Below are 26,304 nucleotides of genomic sequence, written 5' to 3' on the forward strand. Positions count from 1 at the left end.
TAGGGACGTGGGGTGGGGTGGGGCTAGTCGGGTAGGTTGAGAGGAGATTTGCAGACTAGAAGAAGGGCCAATCCTGGGGCTTTTTGCCTGTCAGTCTGAGCCACGCTTGGGAGATGCCATGGCTCCTTGAGGAGCTACAGTGGACCCAGTTATGAAACAACTGCCTGTTAAAACCAGTTGTCTGCTACTTTCCTCTGAACAGCCTCAGATTCTCATTTCCCTCAAACTCCTTTTGTTTAGGCTACCAAAGACTAGATCATTTGACAATCTGACTACAGCTTGTGACAACACAGTGCCTCTGGCCAGCCGGCGCAGCAGTGACCCAAGTCTGAACGAGAAGTGGCAGGAGCACCGGCGCTCACTGGAACTGAGCAGCCTAGCTGGTCCTGGGGAGGAGCCTCTCGATCCTGACAGCCTGGGAAAGCCCACCAAAGTGCTGGGCGGTGCTGAGCTGTCTGTCGCGGCTGGAGTGGCTGAGGGGCAGATGGAGAACATTTTGCAAGAGGCCACCAAAGAGGAGAGTGGGGTAGAGGAACCTCCCCATAGGGGGAGCGTTGAGATGCAGGAGGTCGAAGAGGAGGCTGTCTTAGAAAAGCAGATCAGGGCAAAGACCCCCGAGGGCTCAGCCATTATCTTTCCTCAAGAACCAGAACTGGGTGATGCTGCTCTGGTGAACTGTCCAGACACTGGCCTTTCTGTGTTCTCCCAGGATATTCCTGAGCAGCAGGGTAGGCACAGTGTTCTCCCCAGTTTTCTCCCGGAGTCCCTCGAGCGAGAGGATGCCCAGGAGGTCCCTATGGAACAGCCCCAAATAGGAGCTACCACAGAGGGTAGGGAGGAAGCTTTTCTTCCAGTCCCAGTAGATGCAAAAGATGGCTATGGTACCTCACAGTCAAGTTCTCTGCTGCCCTCCCAAGTACCATTTGAGGCCAGAGGACCAAATACAGACAGTTCAATGGATAGGTTAACAGAAGATCAAGTCAAGTCGGAAAGTGGGCCCGAAGGCCATCATACACCTTGCCTGGTAAACAGTGGCTGGTTCAGTGACAAGCACATGCTTCCTCAGACCATGGAGCCCCGGCCTTCGGGGAAGAGCCTAGCTGAGAGGCCCCAGGTGGCATCTGTGGTACATAGGACTTCCCCTGGCAGCACCCACAGCCCAACACATTCTCCTTGTGCCTTGCCTTTAGCCGAATGTAAAGAGGGGCTTGTGTGCAATGGTGCCCTAGAGACTGAAAATAAGGCTTTAGAGCAGCCCCCAGGGCTTAGCACTCTCCAGAAGCATGCCACCCCCAACGGGCACTGCACCAGTGGCGAGGCTGGCAAGAGCAAGGACTCACTGAGCCGCCAGCTGTCTGCTACAAGCTGCGGCTCTGCCCACTTACACTCGAGGAACTTGCACCACAAGTGGCTGCACAGCCACTTGGGGAGGCCATCTACAACGGGCAGCCCTGACCAGCCTTCCCGCAGCCACCTGGACGATGATGGCATGCCTGTGTACACGGACACTATCCAGCAGCGCCTGCGTCAGATTGAGTCAGGCCATCAGCAGGAAGTGGAGACCTTGAAGAAACAAGTACAGGAGCTGAGGAGTCGCCTGGAGAGCCAGTACCTGACTGGCTCCCTCCGCTTCAATGGGGACTTTGGGGATGAAGTGGTGAGTTGACCACAGTGCCTCCATAGCTGCCCTAGGAGAGGGCACACTGAGGCTGGGTGCTCTTTGTGCCCTGTGCACGGTAATTGGTACAGATTTCTAGAAGAACTGGAAAGGTCCAGAGTAGTTCTTTTGAGAGGCTGGAAATCAGCATCAGCTGTGAATGGCAGTCGGCCTGTTGTTCTTTCCTGCCTTGCTTGCTTACCACAGGGGTCCTGTTCAGGCTTAGAATAAGGAAGACAGCACTCAGTATGTGGCTGGTCAGATCTCTTTGGAGAGAGGATCATGTTTTAAGAAAAGGCATGAACTCCTGGGTTCATTAGTAGGGCAATATCAGATATTTCTGTCAAATTATGATGCCTATCCTACCCCAGTAGCTAGTAAACTGTGAGCTCCCCTGCCTCCCCCTCCCCTCAGCTGTAGTTTAATTAACAAATGTTTGTACTTGCCCTGTGGCAGGTGATGGCAGTAGAAATGGGGAGACGGAATTGGGTTTCTGGCACTGTGGAGGAGTTAGCACTGATGGTGCCTGGTGACTGGAAGTCGGCGGGGGGTGGCTACGTGAAGGGAGGCTCCCCGGGAGGTGCTCTCCTCCCAGGCTGGGTCTGACTCGATGTGTTCAAGTACAAGAAGGAGCCTGGCTCTGAAGCAGTCAGCGTACACTAAAGGCGGGCTCATCCAATGACTTTCAATTCAAACTGACTTCTCGGTATTTCCTTCATACTAATGATGGTTTCTCATTTTCCCAAAGAGTCCTTCAGAGAAAGGAGGACATGCCCAAAGCACTCAGTTTCAACACACAGATGTAAGTGGCAGGGTTGGAGTAACAGACTCACTGGAGCAGCTGACTCAGAGTTCACACGCCACCCCGGTCACTTCCTGGAGCCCAAGGCCTATCCTTCCCCTGCAGTCACTGCCCACAGCCTTAGACCTGTGCATCTCTCTTCCACCTGAGTTTAGCCCTGTCTCTGCACCTGCTCAACCCATTTCTTGATGGCTGAGGTGCCAACAGATTTGGCAGCCCTTAATACTCAGGCCCACCCGAAGTCCCCAGTGCTCCCTTCTTTACTAAGCCCTTTCTTCTGGGAGGAGCCAGGTTCATTCTGTTCAGCTCTGTTTGTTTGCCAACAGACTTCAATCCCCGACTCGGAAAGCAATCTGGATCAGAACTGTTTGTCTCGCTGCAGCACAGAGATTTTCTCTGAAGCCAGCTGGGAGCAGGTGGATAAACAGGACACGGAGGTACAGGCTCAGCCCCTGTTCTGAGTACCGTCCATGCAACTGTTTTGCGGTTCTTCTCCACCCCCATCCCTGTCCCATGCCCCTGGCCAAGGAATAATCTCCTAGCACACTTAGCCTTGAGCCTCTGTGAATCCCCATCGAGCCAAGAATTTCTGAGTCAGGGAGACCCAGCAGTCTGGTCCTCTCTCCTCCTTGCCTCTCTGAACTGGAGCCTTGCCCAGTCTTACGGTGACCCAGGGTGCTGCCACCCTGATACTTTATCTCAGGGGAGTTTGGAGTCCCCGCTAGGGAAACGATTTGGACGCCTTTCTTGTACTGCTGACATCAGCCTGCTGGGCTGGTGCCGCTGGAGCCAGTATGGTCCTTGTGACTCTTGCTGCTCCCAGCATGGCTCTGCTGGCTCCAGCTCGATGGCCCATCTCCAGTCACTAACCTGGCCCCACCTGTTTTACAGATGACCCGTTGGCTCCCTGACCATCTGGCTGCCCACTGCTATGCGTGTGACAGCGCCTTCTGGCTCGCCAGCAGGAAGCACCACTGCAGGTGCCGTTTGGGTGTGTGGTGGGGGTGGGATGGGCCAGGGTTTGGAGGCTGAGGTTTGACCCACAGAGCTTGCACCTTGGAGAGATGCAGGCGTCTGGCTGGCAGTGTCCCCTCTGAGGCAGAACCTGCGGTCTACAGGACTCCAGCTCATCTTTTGTGCCTCTGAAATTGGTTTTTGCATTTGTTGTTTTGGTTTTTTTCCAATTCAGAGTGATCATGACTAAAATTTAAAATGTGCAAATGATGTCCCCTTTTGTTCTGTTTTGCTTCCTGGATTAGCAGAGCAATAGCTGCCACCCAGACTACCATTTCGTATTCCTACCAGTTCTTCCCATTCAACATGGCTGCCCTGAGCAAGAAAAATTTTCCTGCTGTGGGCAGGGAACTTCATTTTCCTACTCCTTATCCTGCTCCCTGACCCCAAACTTGTCTTGTGGTAGTAGTGAGGAGACGTAGCTGTGGGGACTGGTAGGGACAGCTGAGGAGACATAGTCTTCAGTCCTTAAGGCTCCCGACTTCTTTCTTCTTGGTTGGGGTAGTTAGCTGCTAGGAATGCTTTGCCCCAACTAGGGTGGTGACTGACTGTGCAGTGTTCATGGGGTAGGAAGTTTATCTGAATCCTGACATAGCTCATCCACAGGAGAGAACCCAGGTAGAAATGGAACCACCTCTTTGTCTAGTAATGATGCTTCAGGATCGTTTATCTCCCTACCATGCACTCCAAGCCCGTATGTCTTTGGTTGGCTTCTCCTCTGAGCTCTCTCTCCCCTCCTTGCAGGGACACTGACCGTGTTGATCAAACGTGGTGAGCATTTGCAACAACCTGTCTGTGATGTCTGCACATCTACAATAACTTCACACTAACGCTGCCATTTCCCCCTCTCTGCACTCACTGGGATGAAGCCTGGGGCTGGGAGCACAGGCAGGCAGGCAGGTGGGCTTGGGGGATAACCAGAGCAGCCAACTGGGGAGACAGTTAGGGTTGAGTCAGACTGCAGCCATGTGCTCCCCTCCTGGCCACACAGGTCAGTGGAGCCGTCCTGCTTGTGACTTAGAAGCTGGGCTTCAGCAGGGGCTGCTCTTGGGGCAGAGCCAGTTGGGTTTTCAGAGCTATTTTCTTTGGGTTAGTCATTCAGTAGGATCCTAGAATGATGCTTCATGATATCTGAGTCAGAGAGCATTGCTGCTCCAATTTTTTTTTTTTTTTTTTTTTTTTAAACAAAGAGACCAGGACTGAACAGAGGTGGTCTTCCCAGAGAACTGTTTTATCAGGGAAGACTTTAGTGGAGCGTTCCACTTGGGGTCTGTCAGGATCCCCTGAAAAAAGCCAGATAGGAAAGCTTAGTTGGTCAGATTCATATCAAGATGAACTCCAGCAGGTATATTAAATAAATGCATATGTTCAGAAGTAGATTTAGGTAATTTTCCTGTGAAACCACAGGTTCTTGCTGATTCATGCTTTTCTGAAACATGAGGTTCTTACTGCGTTCTAGAAGATGAAGTTATGTGTGTTTGTTTTAGTTCTGTCCTTCCATTGACCCATGTCTAGCCTTTCCTTTTGTGGGTCTTTTTGTTGTTGTTGTTGTTGTTTGGTCCCCAGAGGGTATTTAGTATTCTCTCCTCTGTGCCCAGGTGGTCCTTAGTTTACATTCTGTGGGTTTATATTCTGAGGAGCATAAATGAAAAGGTAGCGAGTGATGCTGGCTAAGGGGGAGCACTTCCCTTCAGCTGCTTTCCCCACGTCTTTGGTGGGCTATGTCAGGCTCCTTGAAGTCTCCCATTCTTGGGTTTATTGAGATTGAATTGTACTTTAGGGCCTAGCAGAGTGGGGTTGTAAGGTGAGCGGAAACTTCTCTACCAGTTCCTTTTCCTCTTAGCTCTAAAGGACAGTTGTTTGGTTGTGGGCACCTTTGCTTCATGGACACGTCAGAGCTGGGCTTTCAAGTGGAAGAGAGGGGAGCCCTGGGGCCTGAGTACAGTCTGGCCTTCGGGTAAAGCTCTGATAGTTCCTGGTAAATGCATGGGGGCAGGGGAGTGAGCTGTAATTGACTGACACCTATCTAATAAGGGGGGGGGTGTTTGTGCACGTGTGTTCATCTGTGCTCTCTTGTCCTTTCACCTTGAGCATGTGTTGCTTGTCTTCTGGCTTTGCATGCTGGCAGCAGGGCAGTCCTAGATGGCAGCAGTCTGTTCTTCATGTTGCTGCCTCCGAGCCTCTGGGGGATGTAGCCTGTTGGACAAGGCTCCTCACCCCACTCCAGCTTGGCTAGGTAGTTTGGTCTTCTCTAAAGGGCTCGGAGGTAGTTCCATTGGACTCTGGTCTCTCTGTGACCACGAGCTACACAGAGGCCATTGCCCAAGTGGGTATGGCTCACTGGGTTTTTTGGGCCAGGACTTAGCCAGTGTTCTAGAACCTACTGCTGCGTGGGGCCCTTTTGTTCTCCTGGATCTCTCTTGAGCAGCATCCCCCCTGTCCACCTGTAACCTTGAGCCATATGGTGAGACAGCCAGGTGTCCTTGGCCCTAAAGTCACAGTGCTGTGCAGCTATACTAGGCAGGGACTTCCTGCCCCCCACCCCCACCCTGGCTTTTCCTGGGCTAGAAAATGAAACAGCTCAGTCTTGGAGGAGTCTCCAGCACATTCGAATTACCACAACCAAGTTCTGTCTTCTGAAGTTGGTTTCCTCACACCATACCTGCGACCGAAACTAACTGTGTTTTGGTTTTTTTTCTTCCCATCTCAAGGAATTGTGGGAATGTGTTCTGCTCCAGTTGTTGTAATCAGAAGGTTCCAGTTCCCAGCCAGCAGCTCTTTGAACCCAGTCGAGTGTGCAAGTCTTGCTATAGCAGCCTTCATCCCACAAGCTCCAGCATTGACCTTGAACTGGATAAGCCCATTGCTGCCACTTCAAACTGAAGCTCAGTGACCTGGGGCAGGCAGAGGCCAAGCTGCTGTTCCTCTGACAGGCCCACACAGCCTGGACAGACCGAGAGGCCCGTGCACTTTGGAATGGGGGCATGGAACCACCTGCGCAGAGTGACAGAAATTTGGGATGTACCACTGGATTGTAGATCGATTTTTCTTTCCTGTTGTCCCTCCTCCCTCCTTTTGCATCTTCTGCCTCCAAAAAAGAAAGAAGTCCCCTGGTTGTCTTAAAATTTTTTTTTTTTTTTTTTTTTTAAATGAAAGACCAGAGGTTACCAGGCCCCATGTAAACTGTTGAGCCGCATGCTGTCCTGTGATGCTGAAGGTTGGCTTGGTTCCTCAGGATGGGAGGTGGCTGGTCAGAGTCAGGAGTGGAGGCCCAGGATGAGTGAGTGGGGGGAAGCAAGCCAGGGCTGATGTTTGTGACCATTTCTCGTGCTACTGCCACATCAGAGCTGATTGGAAAAACCTTTGCTGCTGAGGAGGCTGAAAGCATCTTCCCTCAGAGCACTGCCCCGAGTGCCATCTCTCTCTTGAGAGGAGCTGGGCCTGTCCGACCTCAGAGATGAATGGGATTGGCATTTGAGGGAGGGACACAGAGTAAATGGAACCCTTCCAGGCCCTCTTTCAGGGAAGAAAGGTGTTTGTTTCTCTGAAGCGAGTGAGAGGGACTGGGAATGGGGGTGGCATGTTCTCTTTTGCATGGGATTCTGTTTTTAACTTGACCCTGGATGGTCTAGGGCTCCCTTCACTGTCATGAGTAGGCCTCTCGGCCAGGCTGTGTAGTACTTCCCACCCTCAGGCATAAGAGTGCATACTGGCCAGAGTGCGGTGTCCTGCTGCTGTGGCCAAGGCCAAAGCCTGCCCTGAGCCTGGGCACACCTGGAAGCCTCTCCCCCAAACAATCTCTCTCCCTTGACCAGCACAGGGAAATCCAGACTCAGGGTTCCAAAAATTCCCCATTCCCAAAACAAACAAATCATGGATCTCCCCCCTTAAGGGGTAAGAATCAGCCTTTTAGAGTGTAAGCCTCTGGAAAGGGGAGCATGTCCTATACAATCAGCCTTCCTCCTCCTTCCCTTCCCTTTCTGGGGCAGTGGGAAGGGCCCAGCGATCCCCCTGCCCTGCTCCTGTGCTGCTGGCCAGCAGTGAGGGGACACTTGGTGACTCTGCAGGGTTCTTTAGGAAATTTGTGACACAGCCCGTAGGAGATTTGGGGCACCTTTCCTCAGTAAGTTTGGTGTGGTCCAAAAAGAGCCTTAAATCAAGAATATTTGTGGTAGAGTGAGTGTGGGGAAGGTTTGTGCTTTGTAATCTTGGCATCCATGTTTTGTGCCTGCCCTCCCTCTTGGGGAAGGGCCATGCTTGGCTCTGCTAAAAGCTGCTAACTGGTAATGGCGGATCGTGGTGAGCAGATGGGGATGAGGCCAGGGAACTCTGACCCTTCAGAAGCAATTCCCTGGCCAAGGGAAGTTGTGTCTCAGGAAGGTGCTCCTGTGTGTGCCTGGGTGTGGTTACGAGGTGGCTCAGAGCCTCCCCTGGAGCTGTCAGTCCAGGCAAAGCCAAGAGCATCAGAATGAGTCTCTGACTTCCTAGTGGCCGCAGGTAGCTCAGAGTCTGACTTTAGTGAAACAGGGTGTAGTTCTTCTCCACACTCTGTATGGTCTGGCCGTGCCGGTGGGGAGAAGTCAGTCTAATTAAAGATTGTGCAGTTCCTAGTGACAGGTGCCAAGAGGTTATGATACGGGTTTCTTGGGTCTGATGTACAGTGTGAATAAATGCTTGCAGCTCTTAGCCCTTTTCGATCAATGAAGCACTTTTTTATTAATATTTTTCTTTGTATGTAAAGGAGGAACCGTAACTCTCCGTAGCTGTACATATAACCCTTTTCTCCTAAAGAGGAGACAGTCATTGCTCCTATATTTTTCATTTTTTGTCAAAGCAGGAAGTAAATACTTTAGAACTGTTAAATATATAAATAAAGTGAATAAAGTTTAGTGTTCCGCATGGTAGCATTTGCTAACACATTCTAATTGTTTGCCCTGTGGTTTATTCCCTCTTCATCCCTTTTCCCTCTTACACAGCAGCAGTTCGAGGTGCTGCCGGGAAGCTGAACTTTGGAGAAGGGAACTACAGGTTTCTGTTCTACTCTGGACCTTGGCAAGCAGGTGCTCCACAGTGCCCAAGCACTGGAACACCTTTCCTTCATGGTTTTGCCCCTAACCTCTCTCTCAAGCTAAAAAGGCAAAGCAATCAGGCATCTTAACAATAGGCGGGGGTGGGGGTGGGGGTGGGGTGGTGTTCCTCATCCAAAGAACTGAGCATCAGTAGTAAATACAGTAAACTACCTCTGGCTTCTAGCCATGTCCCCCCAGTAGCCGGTGCTCTGGCCCCTTAAGCCCACAGTGGCATCTGCAGGGCTGGTTAAGCAGAGCCCTGCATGGGGAGATGTTGAGGCAGGGGGAGGTGTCCAGAAAGTGCTGCTTCCTGTGCTTGGATGAGAGCGAGTGGGTGGGCCCAGAGACCCTCGGAGTAGAAGCTGACATGGGTGTGACTGGATCATGTGTCTGACTGCAGGTCATCCTCCCTCCACACCGAGCGCCCAACCTCTGCTCTGTAGACCTGCAGAACCAGCCAAGCAGGCAAGACCATAGTAATGGTCACTTCTTGACTAGTTCTTGCTCTTCTCAGAGGTGGATTTTCTTTCCCTGCGTCACCCTGGGGCACCCTTCCACCGCACAGGTCTGTAGGAGAGCTACATCATGTGCTTCCTCCCTAGAGGTTTGTCCTGAGTAGTGCCCACCATCTCTGGTGGGTTGGCCAGGCTCTAAAGAGTGACCTGCTCAGAGCCTCCCTCAGGGCCTCAACTCCAGGACAGGCTTTTCCACGGTCACTTTCTGGATGCACACTCTGCCTAGCTTGTGTAAAGTACCTGAAGAGGGGAGCTCAGCTGCATGCGCCATCCAGCAGGTGTTTGACAATGGCCTGTTTGGGAGAAGGTGCCCCTTCACCTGCTAGCAGGGAGGCCAGACCACATTCAGACCAGTTTGTAAAAATGAGTGTGTTCCAGCCACCGTGTGTCCACACACTGCTCCTGTTCCTAAGGTCTGATGGTTTAGACCTTGGCCAGTTAAAACACGAGGAAAACCCAGCAAGGCTGGCTGGGGCCTACAGGTGGGGAGCTGCTGGGGGGAGGTGAAGATGAAAGCCAGCGTGCTGGTGAGACCTGCACAGAGTGTGGGGCTGAGGCTGGGAGCTGCTATGGGAGAGGTCTGTGTGCAGAGAACGGTGGTTGGCCAAGGGCCACGCCAGCTTTCTTCAGGCCCCCACGAGGCGGCACTTGGTGTGAAGCAGTGAGGTACTAACAGTGATTGGCCAGGATGTCCTCCTCATCTCTGAACTTGATCCTGGCACTTTCTCAATATTTACCTTTCTTTACTTTGGCCTTAATCCGAGTCTAAAAAATGAAAGGGCTGCCTTAATGCACTGGGATTTTTCTAGTGAGGAAGTACAGAAAATTTTTTGAATTATTTTGCTAATATTCTCACTGTGGATTCCTATGTTAACAAAGCATATTCTAGGACTTAGAAAGGTACTGTGGCAGATCTGAAGGAAAACGAAAAACATGGCGCTGGGAGATCTGTTAGACAACATGCAGCTATCGAATATATTGAAATGGGAATCAAGAATATACCCTAGAGTAAGATGACAGGCTCTTGAGACAGCCGATACACTTCGGGCTGCTGTGCGTGAAGCTAGGAGATTAGATTCCATGTTTGTTGAAGTTAACTCTAGCCCTGGCCTCTCCCCATCTCTTAGGACTGATTTGAAGGTGCTCTTGCAGGATTTCATTTAGCGAGTGCCTGTTCAAGCGACCCGTCCCCAATGCTGCAGCTGCACCTGCCCAAGTGAGTTCACCAAGGAAAGGCTAACAGCACAGTTAAAAATGGACCCTAAGTCACGGAGCAGTGACTGATTATCCATTCGGAGTTTGGAATAACATGGCAAGAATCCCAGCTATTTAATTTCTAGTCACGTTTTCTAAGAGCATTTGTTTTAAGTCGAGGTTACCGACTTGGTGTCTCCAGGGCCGGCCTAGAATGTGTGAGAGGCTTCTGGCAGTAAGAGGTGACCCTCCTATGCTTTTGCCTCTTAAAACACAAGGCCTGCCGTCCGCAGCAGGAAACCACTCTGACGCTTCCTCTCCTGTGTGCAGCGTTCACCTGCTGCACAGTCTGCACAGGTACCAGCTGCCTCCCCTGCAGAACAGGCCTCTCCTGAGCAAGGCCCATGTTCAGAGGCTTGAAGGAAAGGAGTCTCTCCCCACCTCCACTCCCTATGGGAATCACAAGGTTTTCAAATGTGGCTATTGTATTTTATTTACCACTTCCTATCTTGTCTTTCTACCTGCGTTGGGTCACCTTTTCTTACAGCTGCTCCTAGTGGTTGCATTTCAATTGTATTTTCAAGTTGAAAGTTGTTTTACATTGGCATTTAAAATTGGCCTTTTAACTGCTTCCCTATTGGTTCATAAGTTGTTGTTTTTTTTTTTTTTTTAATGCAAACATAACCTGTGAGGCTTGGATGCTGTTTAAGAAACGCTGTGTGTTGCCACAGACAGTAGTGCTTGCCTATTGTAACACCGTTGATTCTTCTGTAGCCTTAGTGACCATGTAAATGAAATAAACGTGTCCTCTTCACCCACAAACAGTTGTTCGGCCCCTGGATTCTGGTTGCCACCGTGGTTCTTTAGTCAGTGCGGTGACCAGCAGCATACTGGGTGCTGGGATGAGTCAGTTCAGCTCCTTGGTCCCTCTGGGAGAGGGAGGGGCCTGGCCGGGAAGGGGCGGCTGAGCAGCGTTTGTGAGTCAGAGGCAGGGGACTTAAAATCCTGACGATTAGACATGGAAGGGATCTTAGATGATCTGGTTTCAATGATCTGGTTTCATGGTTTTCATGCTATTTTGTGGGGAGGGAGCCGCCACGCCCATTCAGTATTATACTTCCAAGTAAGATACGATTTGAAGAAAGGTTTTGGTGCTTAAAATAAAAGTCTGAAAATGATTTGATTTTATCCAAACTCCTCTGTTTTTTTGGTGAGGGAAACAGCCTCAGGGAGCCACAAAGACTTACCCAAGATTGTCAATGAATTAACAGCAAAATCTGAGGAAGAAACTTTCTCTCCCAACTCCACCTCCACCACCTGCCAGTGCTCCTGGGCTTCCAGAAGACAACCTTAGATAAGTGGCTACGGTAACCTGCCTCTGAGCTAGAAATCTTAGAGAAGAGCTTAGTAAATGCTACCAAAAGGCTTAAAGAATGAGCCCCCTTCTCCCTCCCAAGCCAAATCAAAAGGTTTTGATACTAGGGGCGCCTGGGTGGCTCAGTGGGTTAAGGCTTTTGCCTTCGGCTCAGGTCATGATCCCAGGGTCCTGGGATCGAGCGCCGCGTCGGGCTCTCTGCTCTGCAGGGAGCCTGCTTCCTCCTCTCTCTCTGCCTGCCTCTTTGCCTACTTGTGATCTCCGTCTGTCAAATAAATAAATCTAAAAAGAAAAAAAGGTTTTGATACTATAATAATTGTCTTTAACCTTTCAAATATGTGTTATTAGCATGAATTGTCTAAGTTGAAGTAATAACACTGTCTTAAATCAGCAGGACGGGGGGGCATTTTTACTACTGCAAATGGGTTAGTCGTGAATGGTCTCTGCCTCCAATTTATTTCTGAATTTGCTTTAGAGCAAAAAATCATATAATAGGTGAGTGGCTGCAAATGTTAACAGTCACAGCTTGTCTGCAATCTCTGGTTATTGACAGAAGTGAAGTAGATGCTTGGAAAAAAGGATTAACAGAAGTTAATAAAAGAATACTCAACATCTGCTTTCAATCCTTATCCTCACTACATCAGTAGTAAGAAACACCTAGGGGTTATAAATAAGCCCTCAAATTACAAACTAGCACTGAGCAGCAGCTGGGCCTGGCGATCCACCACCAGGCTAGCGCCCTCCGTCTCAGCCCTCAGGCCTACTCAGGGGCGGCTGTGGAGGCCTCACAGTGACGTCTCAGGCAGTTTAAACTCGTGTGCACATAAGCGACGATTTTTACCATCTCAGCTATTTGAAGTGTTTGCAGAGAACCCCTGAAGCGCTGCCACAAAAGCCAGTTTCAAAACCACTAGTTTGGTGGAGAGAACCTGAGTTTCTGAGCCCACAGATCTGGGTTTGGAATTCCAGCCCTGCAGCACCAGCTGAGCTCCCTTGTGGGCGGGTGGGGAGCTGAGCCACTTCCTCGTCTAGAGCACAGCGCTTTGCCAGAAGAGCCGGTTGAAGGTGGTTGCTTAGTAAATGTTCCCCTCCCCACTGTTCATGGGATGAGATGGCATTTCTATCTCTGGCTGCTGGCAGACACTGCATGTCTGGCAGACGTCTGTTGCACCCATGTATTGAGACTAGGAGACAACCGGCCCCACCCTGGGTCTTCCACCTTACGGAGGTAAAATTCTGACCTTGAAGCATTCTGGTCTGACATTTGCAATGTATTGTAAAACTATCACTACTCAAAAACTTTAAAGTTCATACATGTATTTTATTAAAGGATTAAAATGTTCTTATGGACGCAGGTGCTCTGATGCTTTTAAAATTGCGTAAAAGCAATGGAAGGGGGCCCGAGAGAAAGAAACCACTTGTTGGGGTTGAGGGGACACCTAAGAACTCCTGAGCCCTGTGGAGACTGACATGGCCTCACTTTGCTGAGGTTCCTGACTAAAGACAGAGACCAGCTGTCCAGGCTGAGGAGCAGGGGAGGCAGAAGCAGGTGGCCTTTAACCTCTGCCGTGCAGATCTCTGAGGCAGAGGCCTGGGCCCAGGTTGTGTGCGCTATCTAGTAAGAAAACCTCCGTGAGGACCCTAGACCCCAAGGTTGGAAAATGAAGCAAAAGACCTTGGGTTCATATGATCCCCATCCCTCCACCCTGGCCATCTCTTGTGCCAAAGAAGCCCAAGCTAGCTGAACGTATTTAAGGCTCTGTCACCCAGCTTAAACCAGATTAGCGTTCACTGTAAATGGTTGCCCTACTACACCTTGCCATGTGGAAGGTCAGGCCCTAGACTGGTGGTTCATTCAAGTTGCCGTGGAGGTGCCGCGACCAGCTAGCACACCGTCTTCGCTGGGGCAGCTCCCACACTCTTAATGTCAACTCTTGGGACATGACCTCTGTGCTCTGGCACCTCAGGCAATTCTTTCATCTGAATGATAAACCAGGTGCTGCCTCAGAGGCTCCTCTTGCCCCCCCCCCCCCCCCCCCTGTGCTCATATGTCCCTGAGGACTAGCCATGTGCTCCGGTCCCTGCCCCAGAGCATTCCTTCTCAAAGTACACTTTACCACAAGGCAGCCCCCAGCCGGCGCTCACACCTCTGCAAACAGCCTCCAGCACCGGGCTTGTCCTCTGCTCGGTCTGGGGGACCTAACCGGTCAGTGTCCAGAGCTGGCGTGAACACTGGTGCCACTCTGCCCTTCCTCCTCCGCACCCAAGTAAGAAGTTAACGTCTTTGCAGACACGTTCCCTGGGACTGGGAAACACTCCGCCATGCAGTCTGGCTATGAAGCTTAATCTTAAGTTCTAAACCATACCAGGCAGGAATAAACCAGAGCATCCAGCGCCGCCTCATATAGCTTCCGTCTGCTACTCGGGGGGAAGCCAGAGGAGTGGCAGCAGGGGCACCTGCCTCTCCTTAACTGATCACCCTTGCCTCTCCCACGACCTCCACCCAGCCCTACATTGCAGAGCACTCCAGGCTTTTAGAGAACTCTGCCAATGCCTGAAGAGCCCCGACAGAGCTGAGGACAAGGGCCTGGCCATCTGGGATCACCTAGTCACTCCTCCTTGCTGGCCCCTCACTGCAGGTCTTTGCTTTCACCAGCTCTGGATACACCAGGACTCATTCATTTAACAAGTAATTGAGGGCCGTGGGTTGGCACAGGCTTCACTGGTGATTCACACACACATAACCGCCCCCATCACCCTAAGCGGTGGTGACAGGGCATTTCTGTCTTGACGCTGTTTCCCCTAGGAGTGTGCCGTCTGTTAGGGAAGATGGGGCAGATAAAAGTTAAGTTAAAGGGTGTTCATTGTCCAAAAAGAACTGAGGCTTGAAAAAGCCTCTGAGTCAACCTGCTTAAAATGGAGACTAGAGTTACATATAATGAACAGTGGAAAAGGTTTGACTGGAAATTCCTGGAAAACGAAACTACTACTAAAACTAGTAGGTCTCAAAGTGCAACTGCAACTATGGGCTAGTTCTTAGAACAAAATTATTTTATACGTATTTCCCTCCTAAAATTACACGATTGCACAACAGGATACCATTTCCGTGGGGCAGTCATTTTTGCAAAAGTTAGGGGCTTCCTCAGTTTCTCTCGAAGCCTCTCTTATTCCATTACTCAAATTGCCCCCTGAAGCACCTCTTTGGTTCCACGAAGCTCTTCCTTTCTTAATGGACCTGACCCTCAGCCCCTTATTTGCGTGACTGTAGTCATTTGAGCAGTTTCCCACCAATACTCTGTGACTTTATGACATTCTACATTTTAAAACTTAAATTGTACTCTGGCACCATTTCATTGTACTGTCAACGTCAGAAATTTACAACATCTCACAATCTTAAGTATGAGATGGAAGGGGGGGGTGTGGTGCGGGGAGAGTGGTAAGCACGGGGATGCTTAAAAAGAGACAACAGGCCCCAAATGAAGTCAGCTGTGCAAAGCCCCACGTCCACACATCCTGGCTTGCTACCTGAACTGTACCTTCAGCTCCCCAGGCAGAACCTTTAACCAGTCATCATGGAATTACCTAGTCAGTACTGGTGAGAGAATCCACTTGATATAGCCCCCTCTGATCCTGGGAGAAAGGCCATCTTGCGGAAACAATGCATTCCTTACTAACCATTCCCCTTTCCCATCCCATTTTTGCTTTTAAGAACCCTGCATTTTGTACAGCCCTTCACAGCGCCTTTCTCCTGCTGGATGGTCCTATGTAAATTCATGACCTGCCCAACTAAGGAGTCACTGAATCAAAGCCAATTTGATCTCTGAAGTTACTCAGCTGAATTTTTATTGTTTAACAATGTCTAAGTGGAAAGTAATTTTTTATATGCTCAGTTGTTCAGAGAATACTTTTCACGTGTTCTGACTTTAGCTTTCCTCTACAACTCTGAAGGCCTACATAGATACGGCTTAAAGGAATAAGAAAGCCCATCAGCACATCTGACCAGAGAACCTGCCCTGAAGGGGCAGCAGTGGTGTCAACTCATGGCAATACTAGGTCAGCATGAGCCGAGGCAGGAGGGCAGGTTTGGGGAACTGAGTTGGAGCGCACAGTTTAGCAAATGAGGAAGTACTTGTAAAAAGAGGCCAAGGAAGTCTATTTTCGGTTAAACACTGGTCTCGATTCTTTAACTATTTGGAGTTTCTGAACAGAGAACTGAAAAAGATGATATAAGATTTATTATGGGTCAGACACTGTTTAACTACTTGAATTAACTAACACACTTAATTCTATCAACCTGGTAGGTCAATACTACTCTATCCTCATTTGAAAATAAGGCAGTGGAGGGGTGCCAGGGTGGCTCAGTCAGTTGGGCATCTATCTGCCTTTGGCTCAGGTCATGATTCCAGGGTCCTGGGACTGAGCCCCACGTCAGGCTCCCTGCTCAGTGGGAGTTTGCTTTTTCCTCTCCCTCTGTCTCTCCTCCCAGCTTGTGCTCTGTCTCTCAAATAAATTAGAAAAGAAAAGAACATTTGACAACAGAGCCTGCACTGCTGTTAAGGCCCTGGCTCAAGGTTACACAGCAAATAAGTAGCAGAACCATGGTTTGAGTTCCAGCTCTCTGTCTCTAGAGACCACACTCTTACCCAGCTTCTCCTTGGTCAGAGCCAGCTGGGAGTGGGTGCTAGGAGGATGAAGGAGCGGGAAGAACAGTGAGAGGCCACGTGCCGGATAAAAGGCCTGAATCAGAGCAGAGAAGGCACAGGAGCAATTCCAAAGGGACCCTTGGAGTACTAGAGCTATTGCACTGAATTTACACAGGACCATTCATTTTCAAAATACAGAACCACATTACAGTTCACACAAAGTAGTCCATGTTGCAAGAAGGAATTAGCTACTCTTTAAAATGTACTAAATTTCTTAGGAGGAGCTCCCTCATTCAACTGTAAGCCTTCGACCTCTCGCACAGAGACAAATCTGTTGGCAGTAGACACCAACTCCATGAAGGGTCAAGATAGCTCTTAGCCTGAAGAAGACACGGTCTGGTGTTGATGTGTGTGGAGCCCTAGGTGGCCCAGACCCAGAGACTGTGGGACTTGTGAACTAGCCCCCTTAGCTGCTTATTTAGGGTGTGGTCTTGACCACTGTACTCTGCTTTAATTTCTCACTTATGGAGATGTTTGTCCAATCAAACCACAAGGCTGTTGTTCCATGAAGAAAACCATGTTTTACAGCCTAGTGGCTCTGCAAGTGACACTGAATGCCTACTCTGACAGACTCGCCACACCTTACCAGCTTTCCAGTGTAGTCCAAGGTGGGAGGCGGCAGGAATCCTTGTCTGGACCATGCTTGAAGGCAACAGCATGTCTACTCTGCCAAACCAGAGAGAAGAGAGAAATAGATCAGGTCTTTCCAGGGGTGACAGAAACTCCTGGCCATCTCCAACCAGGAGGTTCCCAACATGAAACACTTCATATTCAGCAACTACAGTCAGACTCTTGATTTTGCCTCAGGTCATGATCTCAGGGTCTTGAGATCAAGTCCCACATTGGGTTCTGTGCTCAGAGCAGAGTCTGCTGGAGGTTCTCTCTCTCCCTCTCCCTCTGCATGCTGCCCCTAAATAAAATCTTAAAAAATATATATATTTTTTCTTTTGGCCATTCAGCTTGGATGACATCTACTACCCTGTCTTCCAGATTGCTGATGCATTCTTCTGCACTATCTAATCTGCTATTATGGATTCCCCTCTAGTGGATCTGTCTAGCATTAGGCCAGCTAGACAGAGGGACGGAAAGAAATGGGGTGCCTGCCAGTGCTTCCATTCTCAGAGAAAGCCCCGACAGATCCTTGTCCTTTAGCCCATGCCCTCACCCTAAAATTAGTTAGTCATAGGGCACAAGACTCTTGATCTGAGGGCTGTGAGTTGGAGCCCCATGTGTGGTGTAGAGTTTACTTAAAAGAAAAAATTTCTTTTTAAAAAATTTTTATTTATTTGAACATGAGCAGGGGGGAGGGGCCAAGGGAGAAGAAGAAGCAAGCTCCCCACTAAGCAGGGAGCCTGACTTGGGGCTTGATCCCAGGGCTCCAAGATAATGACCTGAGCCTGAGGCAGATGCTTAACCAACTGAGCCACTTAGGTGACCCTAAAATAAACAATTAAAATAAATTAGTCAATAAATCTCCTTCCCATATGGCACAGGCACTTTTTAAACTGCTGCCTCTGTGCTGAGTCTTAGGGCAAGTGAGCTTGTACATGGGCCCTTTAAAAGTGGACTCTCACTTTCCCACAGCCCTCCAGTTCTTCTGATCAGCCCTGCTAATTTTCAGAGCTCCTGAAGTTACACACCACTGATTTTTTTACAGCCAGATGTTATGAGGGTTCCTCTTCCCAGTGCAGATCTCCATAGCTCGAGGTGCCTGATGAGGGGGCAGGGTTTGAACCCCTCACTTCTGAGGGACGATCTCTGTGCCTGTGATATCCCTCCCACTAGTGAGTCACTGTACCAGGGTTATGGGTCCCAACTAGAACATGCCTTTGCCCCTCCTACTCTTCTCCATGTGGCTTTCTTTCTATCTTTAGCTGTGGAAGAGCTGTTCTGCTAGTCTTCAGAACATTCTCAGTGGAGTTGCTACGCATACAGGTGCAGCCTTGGTGTATCCACGGGCGGGAACCTTTGATTATGTAGGAGGATTCTAGTCAAATAACAAAATGGGAGTTTCTAACCCTTGTCAGGCACCTCATTAGGCATAAGAAAACAGGATCCTTGTCCTGATGGAAAGGAGAGTTGAGAGAAGACAGGTAAGTGTGATGAACGTTGCAGAGGAACGTTGCATTGCTGGGAACCTGCACTGAGCCTGTGGCAAATCAAGAGAGGGGGACCTAAGGAAGTAATGTTTAAACTGAGGCCTGAAGGATGAGGGAAAGAGAAGGAAGATGCTGATTCATCGAGTACATACTGTGTGCTAAGCCACTGGCATCATTTCATTTAGTCCTGACAATGACCCTTTAAGTTAGGTATATTGTCCCCATTTTTCAGATGAGGAAACTGAGGCTCAAAAAGCTTCAGAGCCCCATTCAAGGTCACCTAGTTAACAGGTGGCAGAATGAGGACTTAAACTCAAGTCAGCATGATTTAAAAGCCATTCTAATTAGGGGCACCTGGGTGGCTCAGCCGCTGCCTTCGGCTCAGGTCATGATCCCAGGGTCCTGGGATTGAGCTCCGCACTGGGCTCTCTGCTTGGCAGGGAACCTGCTTCTTCCTCTCTCTCTGCCTGCCTCTCTGCCTACGTGTGATCTCTCTCTGTCAAATAAATAAATAAAATCTTTAAAAAAAAAAAAGCCAACTTAATTAAAAATTAAAGGCTGTTGTCATAGTCATGGCCAGAAAAGATGAGCGCATCAGGATATGGAGAGAAGTGGATGTATGGGCTCAGGAGGTACCAGTACAACTAGAACTAATGGGACTTAGTACATGGTACTGAGATAAAGGAGGAGGAATCAAAGATGGCTCCTGGTTTCTTTTCTTTTCTTTTTTTTTTTTTTTTAAGATTTTATTTACTTAAGAGAGAGAGAGGGTGCCTGGGTGGCACAGTGGGTTAAGCCGCTGCATTCGGCTCGGGTCGTGATCTCAGGGTCCTGGGATCGAGTCCCGCATCGGGCTCTCTGCTCGGCGGGGAGCCTGCTTCCTCCTCTCTCTCTCTCTGTCTGCCTCTCTGCCTACTTGTGATGTCTCTCTGTCAAATAAATAAATAAATAAATAAAATCTTAAAAAAAAAAAAAAAAAAAGAGAGAGAGAGAGCATGAGAGGGGAGAAGGTCAGAGAGAGAAGCAGACTCCCCGTTGGGCTGGGAGCCTGATGCAGGACTCGATCCTGGGACTCCAGGATCACCACCTGATCTGAAGGCAGTCACTTAACCAACTGAGCCACCCAAGCGCCCCTCCTGGTTTCTGTCTTGATCAACTGGGTGAATAGTGACCCACCCAGATGACCTACCAAGATGGAGAAAAGGGAGAAGGAAGTTTAAGGGAAAGAATCATTCACTTAAATTTGATACATTCTACTTCAGTTAAAAAAATTGGCTGATTAAACGAAAACCATGCCTCCTCAATCCCTGTGTTCTCTATACCCATTCATCACCCCTTCCTTCTGATGTCCAAAGGCACCCTGATTCTTTTCTGATCCTTGGTCCCTCTGATATCCAAACCCCAAGCAGAACATGACCCAGGACTGCCGAGAGAATGCTGTCCTTAGCCATACCAATCACTCTCACAGAAGTGGCCCCATGGCTGCCACGTGCTTTCACCGGATCTTTTCTGACTGACACTTCCTTCCCTACTAAGGCTGCTGAGTTCCTTCAGGCAAAGCCCCTTCATCATCCTAGTGCTCAAATCATTCTGTGGGAGCAGCCTCTGCCTCCCCACGCTCAGAAGGGCCCTGCCCCTGCTTTAATGGTCTTCTATTACAGGCTTGAAATTCCTACTGTATTTAATGAGGGGCCCACATCTTTATTTAGCACTAGGTCCCACAGATTATGTAGCTGGTCCTATCTGTACACTTGTGTCATAATGATGGGGAACCTGGAGCAGCATTCTTTCCCATCTCTGGGAATGAGCCTCATTTCCAACGACGATCCACTGCTTTGGAGATAAAGCAAAAAAAAAAAAAAAAAAAAGTTCACTTTCTTTGTTTCTATGAAATACAGTTTTATGTTTCTTCCTGGGTAATAACTTAGGAGAGAACCTTGGGACTAAAATGCAGAAATAACAAATTATGGGCTATTAAGTGTGGTTAATTAGTTCTTTATAGCTTAGGCAGAGACATGTCTGACTTCCTCTGGCATACTCAGTGATAGGTAGGGACATGGGCCTGCTTAAATACAACTTAGGGTCCCTCAGGAGGTAGAGGGAATAGCAACTGAGTAATCCCAGCCTGGCTTTTGAAGCTAAAATCTCCACCAAGGCCTCCCCACCAGTGAGAGTATGTTCTCTTGCAAGCCTAATCACTCAGTGATCAGGGACCCTTTACCTGAGACCTGCTCAGCTCTCCTAGTGTGGAGGTGGCCTGTGTGATGTCTAGGCATCATGCAGCAGCCTCTGGGTTGTAACTCATACTTCTGCCCCAGACTCCAAGTTGGTTCCATCTGCCACTCCAGCTCCAAACAGCCACAAATCCTTGCTTACTTCAGTAAACACCTATTTTTTAAAAAACTGAACCAAAAAAATGTTGCTTAGATTCCTTGCTGTTTTAAACAGGATGCAGAAATGCTCTGCTGCCTATGATCACAGCCCTTTGCATCCTGATGAGCTCACGCATAAAGCACTATGACCTCTGAGTGGCAATTCTTCCAGTGTCACTTACAGCAGTAATATCGACAGAAAATATAATCCGCCCCCAAATTCCTTGTTCATAGCCAGTATCAATTCAAACTGGTTATCAAAGGCTTTCAGAATGTACTAGGTCATCCCACTGATTCCCCACTGAACTGATCACGTAACTGCTGCCCTGCTCAGGAAGCTTAGCCTACATCCTTGGTTCACAAAAAGCCTGAATTCCTTCGTCTGGTATCTGCATGCGTCCCATTCTGACATCAGCTGGGCTTTCCAGCTCTATCGCCCTAGAGCCTGCATCCCAGCCACACCAAACTATTCTTTACTCCACGTACTTTCTCCCTTTTATTCGATCTCTTCTCCCTCAACTTTTACGTTCCTATTCATTGAGTGCCTAACCTTGCTAGGTCTGGGGAATACAATAGGAAGAAAGCAGGCCCAGTCCCTAGGTCTAGTGAATCCATAATCACACAAACCTTTGTGGCAAAGTGTAAGAAGGGCTATGGGGGAAAGGAAAGGAGGCTCTGAGTGCCCACATCAGGGGCTTGGTCTAGTCTGGGCATCAGGAAAGCTCACTTGAGGAGTGTGATTTTTAATTTTTTTAAAAGATTTTATTTATTTATTAGAGAGAGTGTGTGCAAATGCCTGCACACATGCAAATGGGGGAGGAGGAGAGGGAAAGAGAGAGAACCCCAAGCAGACTCTGCACTGAGCATGGAGGCCAACACTGGGCTTGATCCCCCAACCCTGAGATCAAGATGTGAGTTGAGATTGAGTCAGAGGCTTAACCAACTGAGCCACCCAGGCATCCCTTGAGGAGTGTGATTTCTGAGACCAGAAACAGAGGTGGTAACTGGGCACCAACTAGCAGCCAGGGCAGGCTACTAGGAGGGCATGTTCAGGCCGGACTAGCATGGAAGGAGCCCTGGAAGCAAGGCCATTTTGAGGGAAGCACTGACAGACCAGAGAGGCTGGAGTGCAGAGGGCAAGAGGAGATGTGAGTTCAGGTTAGGATAAGCTGAGTCTGAACTCAAAGTATGTGGTTGTCATCCCTAGAGCCAGGGGAGATCTTTGAAGGATTTTCAATAGTAGTATCAGGGTCTATGTTTTTTAAAGTAGGCTCTGTGCTCAATGTGGGGGCTTGAACTTTCAATCCTGTTATCAAAAGTTGCATGCTCTCCCGACTAAGCCAGCCAGGTGTCTCATCAGAGTTGTTTTTAAGAGGCTTCTGGAAGGGGTGCAGGGCACTTGCTGGGGCAATCAGATGAGAAGGGAGGAGCAGTGCAATAAAGTGTATGGGGGGGCGTTGGGTGGCTCAGTAAATTAAACATCTGCCTTTGGCTCAGGTCATGATCCCAGGGTCCTGGGATCGAGTCCCATGTCAGGCTGTCTGTTCAGCAGGAGCTTGCTTGCTTCTCCCTCTTCCTGCCACTCCCTTGCTTGTACTCTTTCCGTGTGTCAAATAAGCAAATAAAATCTTAAAAAACAAAACCCAAAAACTTAAAAAAATAAAAAAAAGAAAGAGAGAAGTGTGTGGGTTGTAGAGAGGGGATAAGCCAGATCTCGGTCTTGCACAGTGGGAAGGACAGCGGTGTCATCTAGTGAGGCTCTGTGTGTCCTGGGGAAGTCTGGGGGCTTGTTCTAAAGAAGGCTCTCTGAGTGTTGTGCGCAGAGGCATGTCTGGGGTAGAGAGGAATGTGTGCCATTTGAGGCAGAGTGATGGAACTGGAACAGTGGATGGGAAGGAGCTTGCCCAGACAGAAGGAACAGGAGGCCAAGGACTAACCTAAAGACCAGGGAGAAAAAATGGAGTTGGCAAAGAGGGTCAAAAAGGAAAGAATGAAGTTATGGTGCCAAAAAAACAGGGAAGAGAGTATGTCAGAAAGCACCAGCCACAAAGGGCAAGTGGGCCCCTCAAAGAAAAGAGGGAAAGAATGGCATAAAGGAAGAAGAGTAAATCTTAAGTCCAGAAGGCAGAGCACAGGGAGGCCGTGGAGCTGGAGCTTCAGGTGCAGGTGGGACTGGACAGAGAGGAGGGGGAGGTGGCAGGGGAGGCCTGGACTGGAGGTCAGTGACGCTAGATCCAGAGGGGCCTCTGTAAGGAGTTTGGTCCTGATTCTCAGGGTCAGCAGAGGGTTGTTAGTTCGATTTGGTTTGTCTTTTTTTTTGGTTTGTCTTTTTAATTAGAAACAAAGTGCAGGCTCCTTGTAAATAAATTAAGAACCACCCTCTACCAAAACAAACTCTGTAGCACCAAAGAAGTGTATGTTAACAACCGGAAGTTCCTTCTGCTAAATCCCGCCCCTGAGCTAGCATTTCAGTGTTATCATCCCAGACTTTTCTGCCATTCACAGACTTCTTAGTTTCACGAAGACAGGATCATGCGACAGGTAATTTTTCCAACTTTCCAGCAGTAATCGTGGGTTTCCCCCTGGTCTGACTGGCGGCATCGTGCTCCACAGCCGGGACAGACCTGTGCTGACTACGGCTGTGTAACCCAATTGCCACTGAATTCGCAGGTTAAATGATACAAAGCTGTTACCTCACGGTTTTTGTGTTCAGGAGTCTGGCACAGTGTGGCTGCTCCTCTGCTCACAGTCTCCCAGGGCCGCCCCCCTCATCTGAGACTTGGGGTCCTCTTCCAACCTCTTTCAAATTGTTGGCAGAACCCTCTTCCTTGCAGCTTCAGGACTGAAGTTGGCTTCCTTGCTGGTGGTTGACTGGGGCCGCTCAGCCCCTAGAGGTTTCCTTCATTCCTTACCAGGTGATTCCCTCCATCTTCAAAGCCAGTAACAAATACACCTCAAGCTTCACACTTCTTCTAGGAAGAGTTGAATCTTTTTGAGGAGTCACCTGCTTAGGTCAGGGCCACTCAGGATAACCTCTCTTTTGGAAGGTCAGCTGTGCCATCTGACAACCTAATCAGGGAAACAGAATCCATCCCACTCCAAGTCTCATCCACACTCAAGGGCAGGGTCACTGCAGCTTCACCTTAGAATTCTGCCAGGCGCAATACCATACAATCGCCTTCCAATATAGGGACAGGTAAATTGTTACCCATGTTTTGCTTTCTAAAAACAATTACACTTAGTAGTTTTTACATATATTGTGTATGCTTTGTAAATATTTTTATTTGGTTTTAAAAAGTGGCATTTCTGGGTTGAGCATATAATCACAGTTTAATTTTTAAAAATATACATAGATTTATGTAAAAGAAATAAGCATCTCTTTAGGATCTACTTGGCTTTTCTTAGACTTTCCTTACTTTTTGTTTTTAAAAAAGATTTTCTTTATTTAACAGAGAGTGATTCAGTGAGAGAAGAAATACAGGCGGGGGGTGGGGAGAGGGAGAACCAGGCTTCCCACTGTGCAGGGAGCCTGACACGGGGCTCCATTCCAGGACTCTGGGATCATGACCGGAGCCGAAGGCAGGTAGATGCCCAACAACTGAGCCACCCATCTCCCCAGACTTTCCTTATTTTTGATGACTGACAGTTTTGAGGTACTAATCAGGTATTTTGTAGAATACCCCTTAATTAGCATTTGATGTTTTCCTCATGCTTAGACTAGGGTTTTTTAGGAGAAAGAATATAGAAATAAAGTGTCATTCTCATCACAGCCACTGAAGGGTACATACTATCAACATGTCCCTGTTCATGTTGGCCTGGATCACCTGGTTGAGGTCGTGTTTGTCAGATTTCCCCACTGCAAAATGACTCTTTTTCCCCCTTTCCATACTTTGAATGTTGGAAGGAAATCATTATGTGAAGCCCACACCTACAGAGTAGGAAGTCATGGTCTATCCCACTGAGAGCACAGTATCTATATTAATCATGTAGAGTTCTACAAAGGGGATTTGTCTGTTCTCCTCTTTTAATTTATTTATATGATCACTGATTAATATCAGTATGGTCTCATGGATATGTACTTTACACTTTGGATTATACTCCTTTAGGGTTGACATAAGGTTTATTTGCCTGCTTGGGTACTCTTAGGATTTTGCACTGATGGATAACACTATTTCTACATGTGACAATCTCTAGTCTCTTTGACATTCTGTGGTGTAGTTTAATTTTTTTTTAAGGATTTATTTATTTATTTGAGAGAGCATGAGCCAGGGGAGGGTCAGAGGGAGAAGGAGAGATAGACAGACTCCCTGCTGAGCAGGGAACTCAACCTGGGGCTCAATTACAGGACCCTGGGATCATGACCTGAGTTGAAGGCAGAGGCTTAGCCCACCTGAGTGCCCAGGTGCCCCAGTATAAACTTTTCTAATCCTGATGGCAAATTTAATGCTCTACTTTATTTTTATTGTTTAAAGTGTTCTAATCTTGGCCACTGGGGACTCTTTTAGTTGGCTCCTGTGCCCTCTGGAATATGCCATATTTGTGTTATTTTATTGTTTGTTTGTTTGTTTCATGAGCACAATGTGGGGTTTGAACTTACAACCTTTGGATCAAGACCTAAGCTAAGATCAAGAGTCTGATGTTTGAGGGAGAGGAAGCAAGAGGGTGGAAGAGTAGGACTGAAATATCATTAGGTCCCAGGAGTTCAGCTAGACAGTTATGAAACCATTCTGAACACCTACAAACTCAACAGGAGATAGAAGAGAAGAGCAGCAATTCTAGAACAGAGAATTGACCACTTTCCAGAAGGTAGGACATGTGGAGAAATGAATCTGAAGCAACGGGAAGACAGACCGCAGAGGGAGGGGCCGGTTACTGGGCTGAGAGCGAGCAGCGAAGCACAAAATTGGAACTTTTAGAAGTCTGCTCCACTGAGGGAAGTCACTCCAGAGCTAAGTGGGGGTGGAGCCCTCAAAGGGACAGTGTAGTCTCAGGACCCATGCGGTCATAGAGAGACCAGGAGTGTCTGAGTGTGGCAGAGCTTCCAGGTATTGGAGTGGGGAGGCTGGCTGCAGAGACAGAGACGAGGAGGGGGCTCTCAGCTCAGGGTTACGTGTTAAACCATGACCCAAGGCACAGTTGGGCCACTGCTCTTTGAGCAGGGACCCCACAAGTGGCAGATCCAGAGAGATCCCCTCCTTCCTCCTCCGGGAGGAGCAGTGTGGGAGTGCGTGGCAGGAATCTGCTGGATTTGGAGACTCTAAATGGGGTGGCCACATGCCAGAGATACAAACGCTTGGTCACAGGATGGGTGAGCTCCAAGTGCAGCCCGAGACCTGGAGATGGGAGGGACTGACTGCTTTTCTCTGAGGGCAATGAGGAGTGGGGTCCCGAGCTCTTGTCTCCCTCCTACAGGCCAGAGATTTGAAAGCCACCATCCTCATCCCCATCCCCCAAAGCTGTATGGAAAGCATTCAGGGAACAAAAGCTACCGAGAGGGAACCCAA

The 26,304-nt window shown here is 48.8% G+C and overlaps 1 protein-coding gene and 1 long non-coding RNA gene across 14 annotated transcripts in view; one reads left to right on the plus strand and one right to left on the minus strand.

Annotated features, from left to right (window-relative positions):
* Positions 1 to 8,362, plus strand: part of MTMR3 (myotubularin related protein 3) — a 139,966-nt gene extending 131,604 nt beyond the window's left edge. For 3 of the 6 annotated variants that reach the window (XM_059408796.1, XM_059408798.1, XM_059408797.1), the window contains 5 exons: positions 241 to 1,657; positions 2,786 to 2,896; positions 3,351 to 3,439; positions 4,218 to 4,244; positions 6,185 to 8,362. In XM_059408796.1, the coding sequence (XP_059264779.1) occupies positions 241 to 1,657; positions 2,786 to 2,896; positions 3,351 to 3,439; positions 4,218 to 4,244; positions 6,185 to 6,356 (1,816 nt within the window). In that variant the 3' untranslated portion in view covers positions 6,357 to 8,362. The remainder of the gene's footprint in view (positions 1 to 240; positions 1,658 to 2,785; positions 2,897 to 3,350; positions 3,440 to 4,217; positions 4,245 to 6,184) is intronic. The other 3 variants (XM_059408799.1, XM_059408800.1, XM_059408801.1) reach the window with 3 other exon arrangements.
* Positions 1 to 26,304, minus strand: part of LOC132023318 (uncharacterized) — a 101,923-nt gene that overhangs the window by 16,351 nt on the left and 59,268 nt on the right. For 5 of the 8 annotated variants that reach the window (XR_009405929.1, XR_009405926.1, XR_009405922.1 and 2 more), the window contains exons 2-4: positions 23,494 to 23,869; positions 20,650 to 20,831; positions 16,916 to 16,995 (exon numbers count right to left, since the gene is read on the minus strand). This is a non-coding gene — a long non-coding RNA (uncharacterized LOC132023318). Of the gene's footprint in view, positions 1 to 12,946; positions 14,444 to 16,915; positions 16,996 to 20,649; positions 20,832 to 23,493; positions 23,870 to 26,304 lie in introns of those variants that run through there. The other 3 variants (XR_009405925.1, XR_009405927.1, XR_009405930.1) reach the window with 3 other exon arrangements.

The sequence above is a fragment of the Mustela nigripes genome, chromosome 8 (genome assembly GCF_022355385.1).
Source record: "Mustela nigripes isolate SB6536 chromosome 8, MUSNIG.SB6536, whole genome shotgun sequence".
NCBI classification, from domain to species: domain Eukaryota; kingdom Metazoa; phylum Chordata; class Mammalia; order Carnivora; family Mustelidae; genus Mustela; species Mustela nigripes.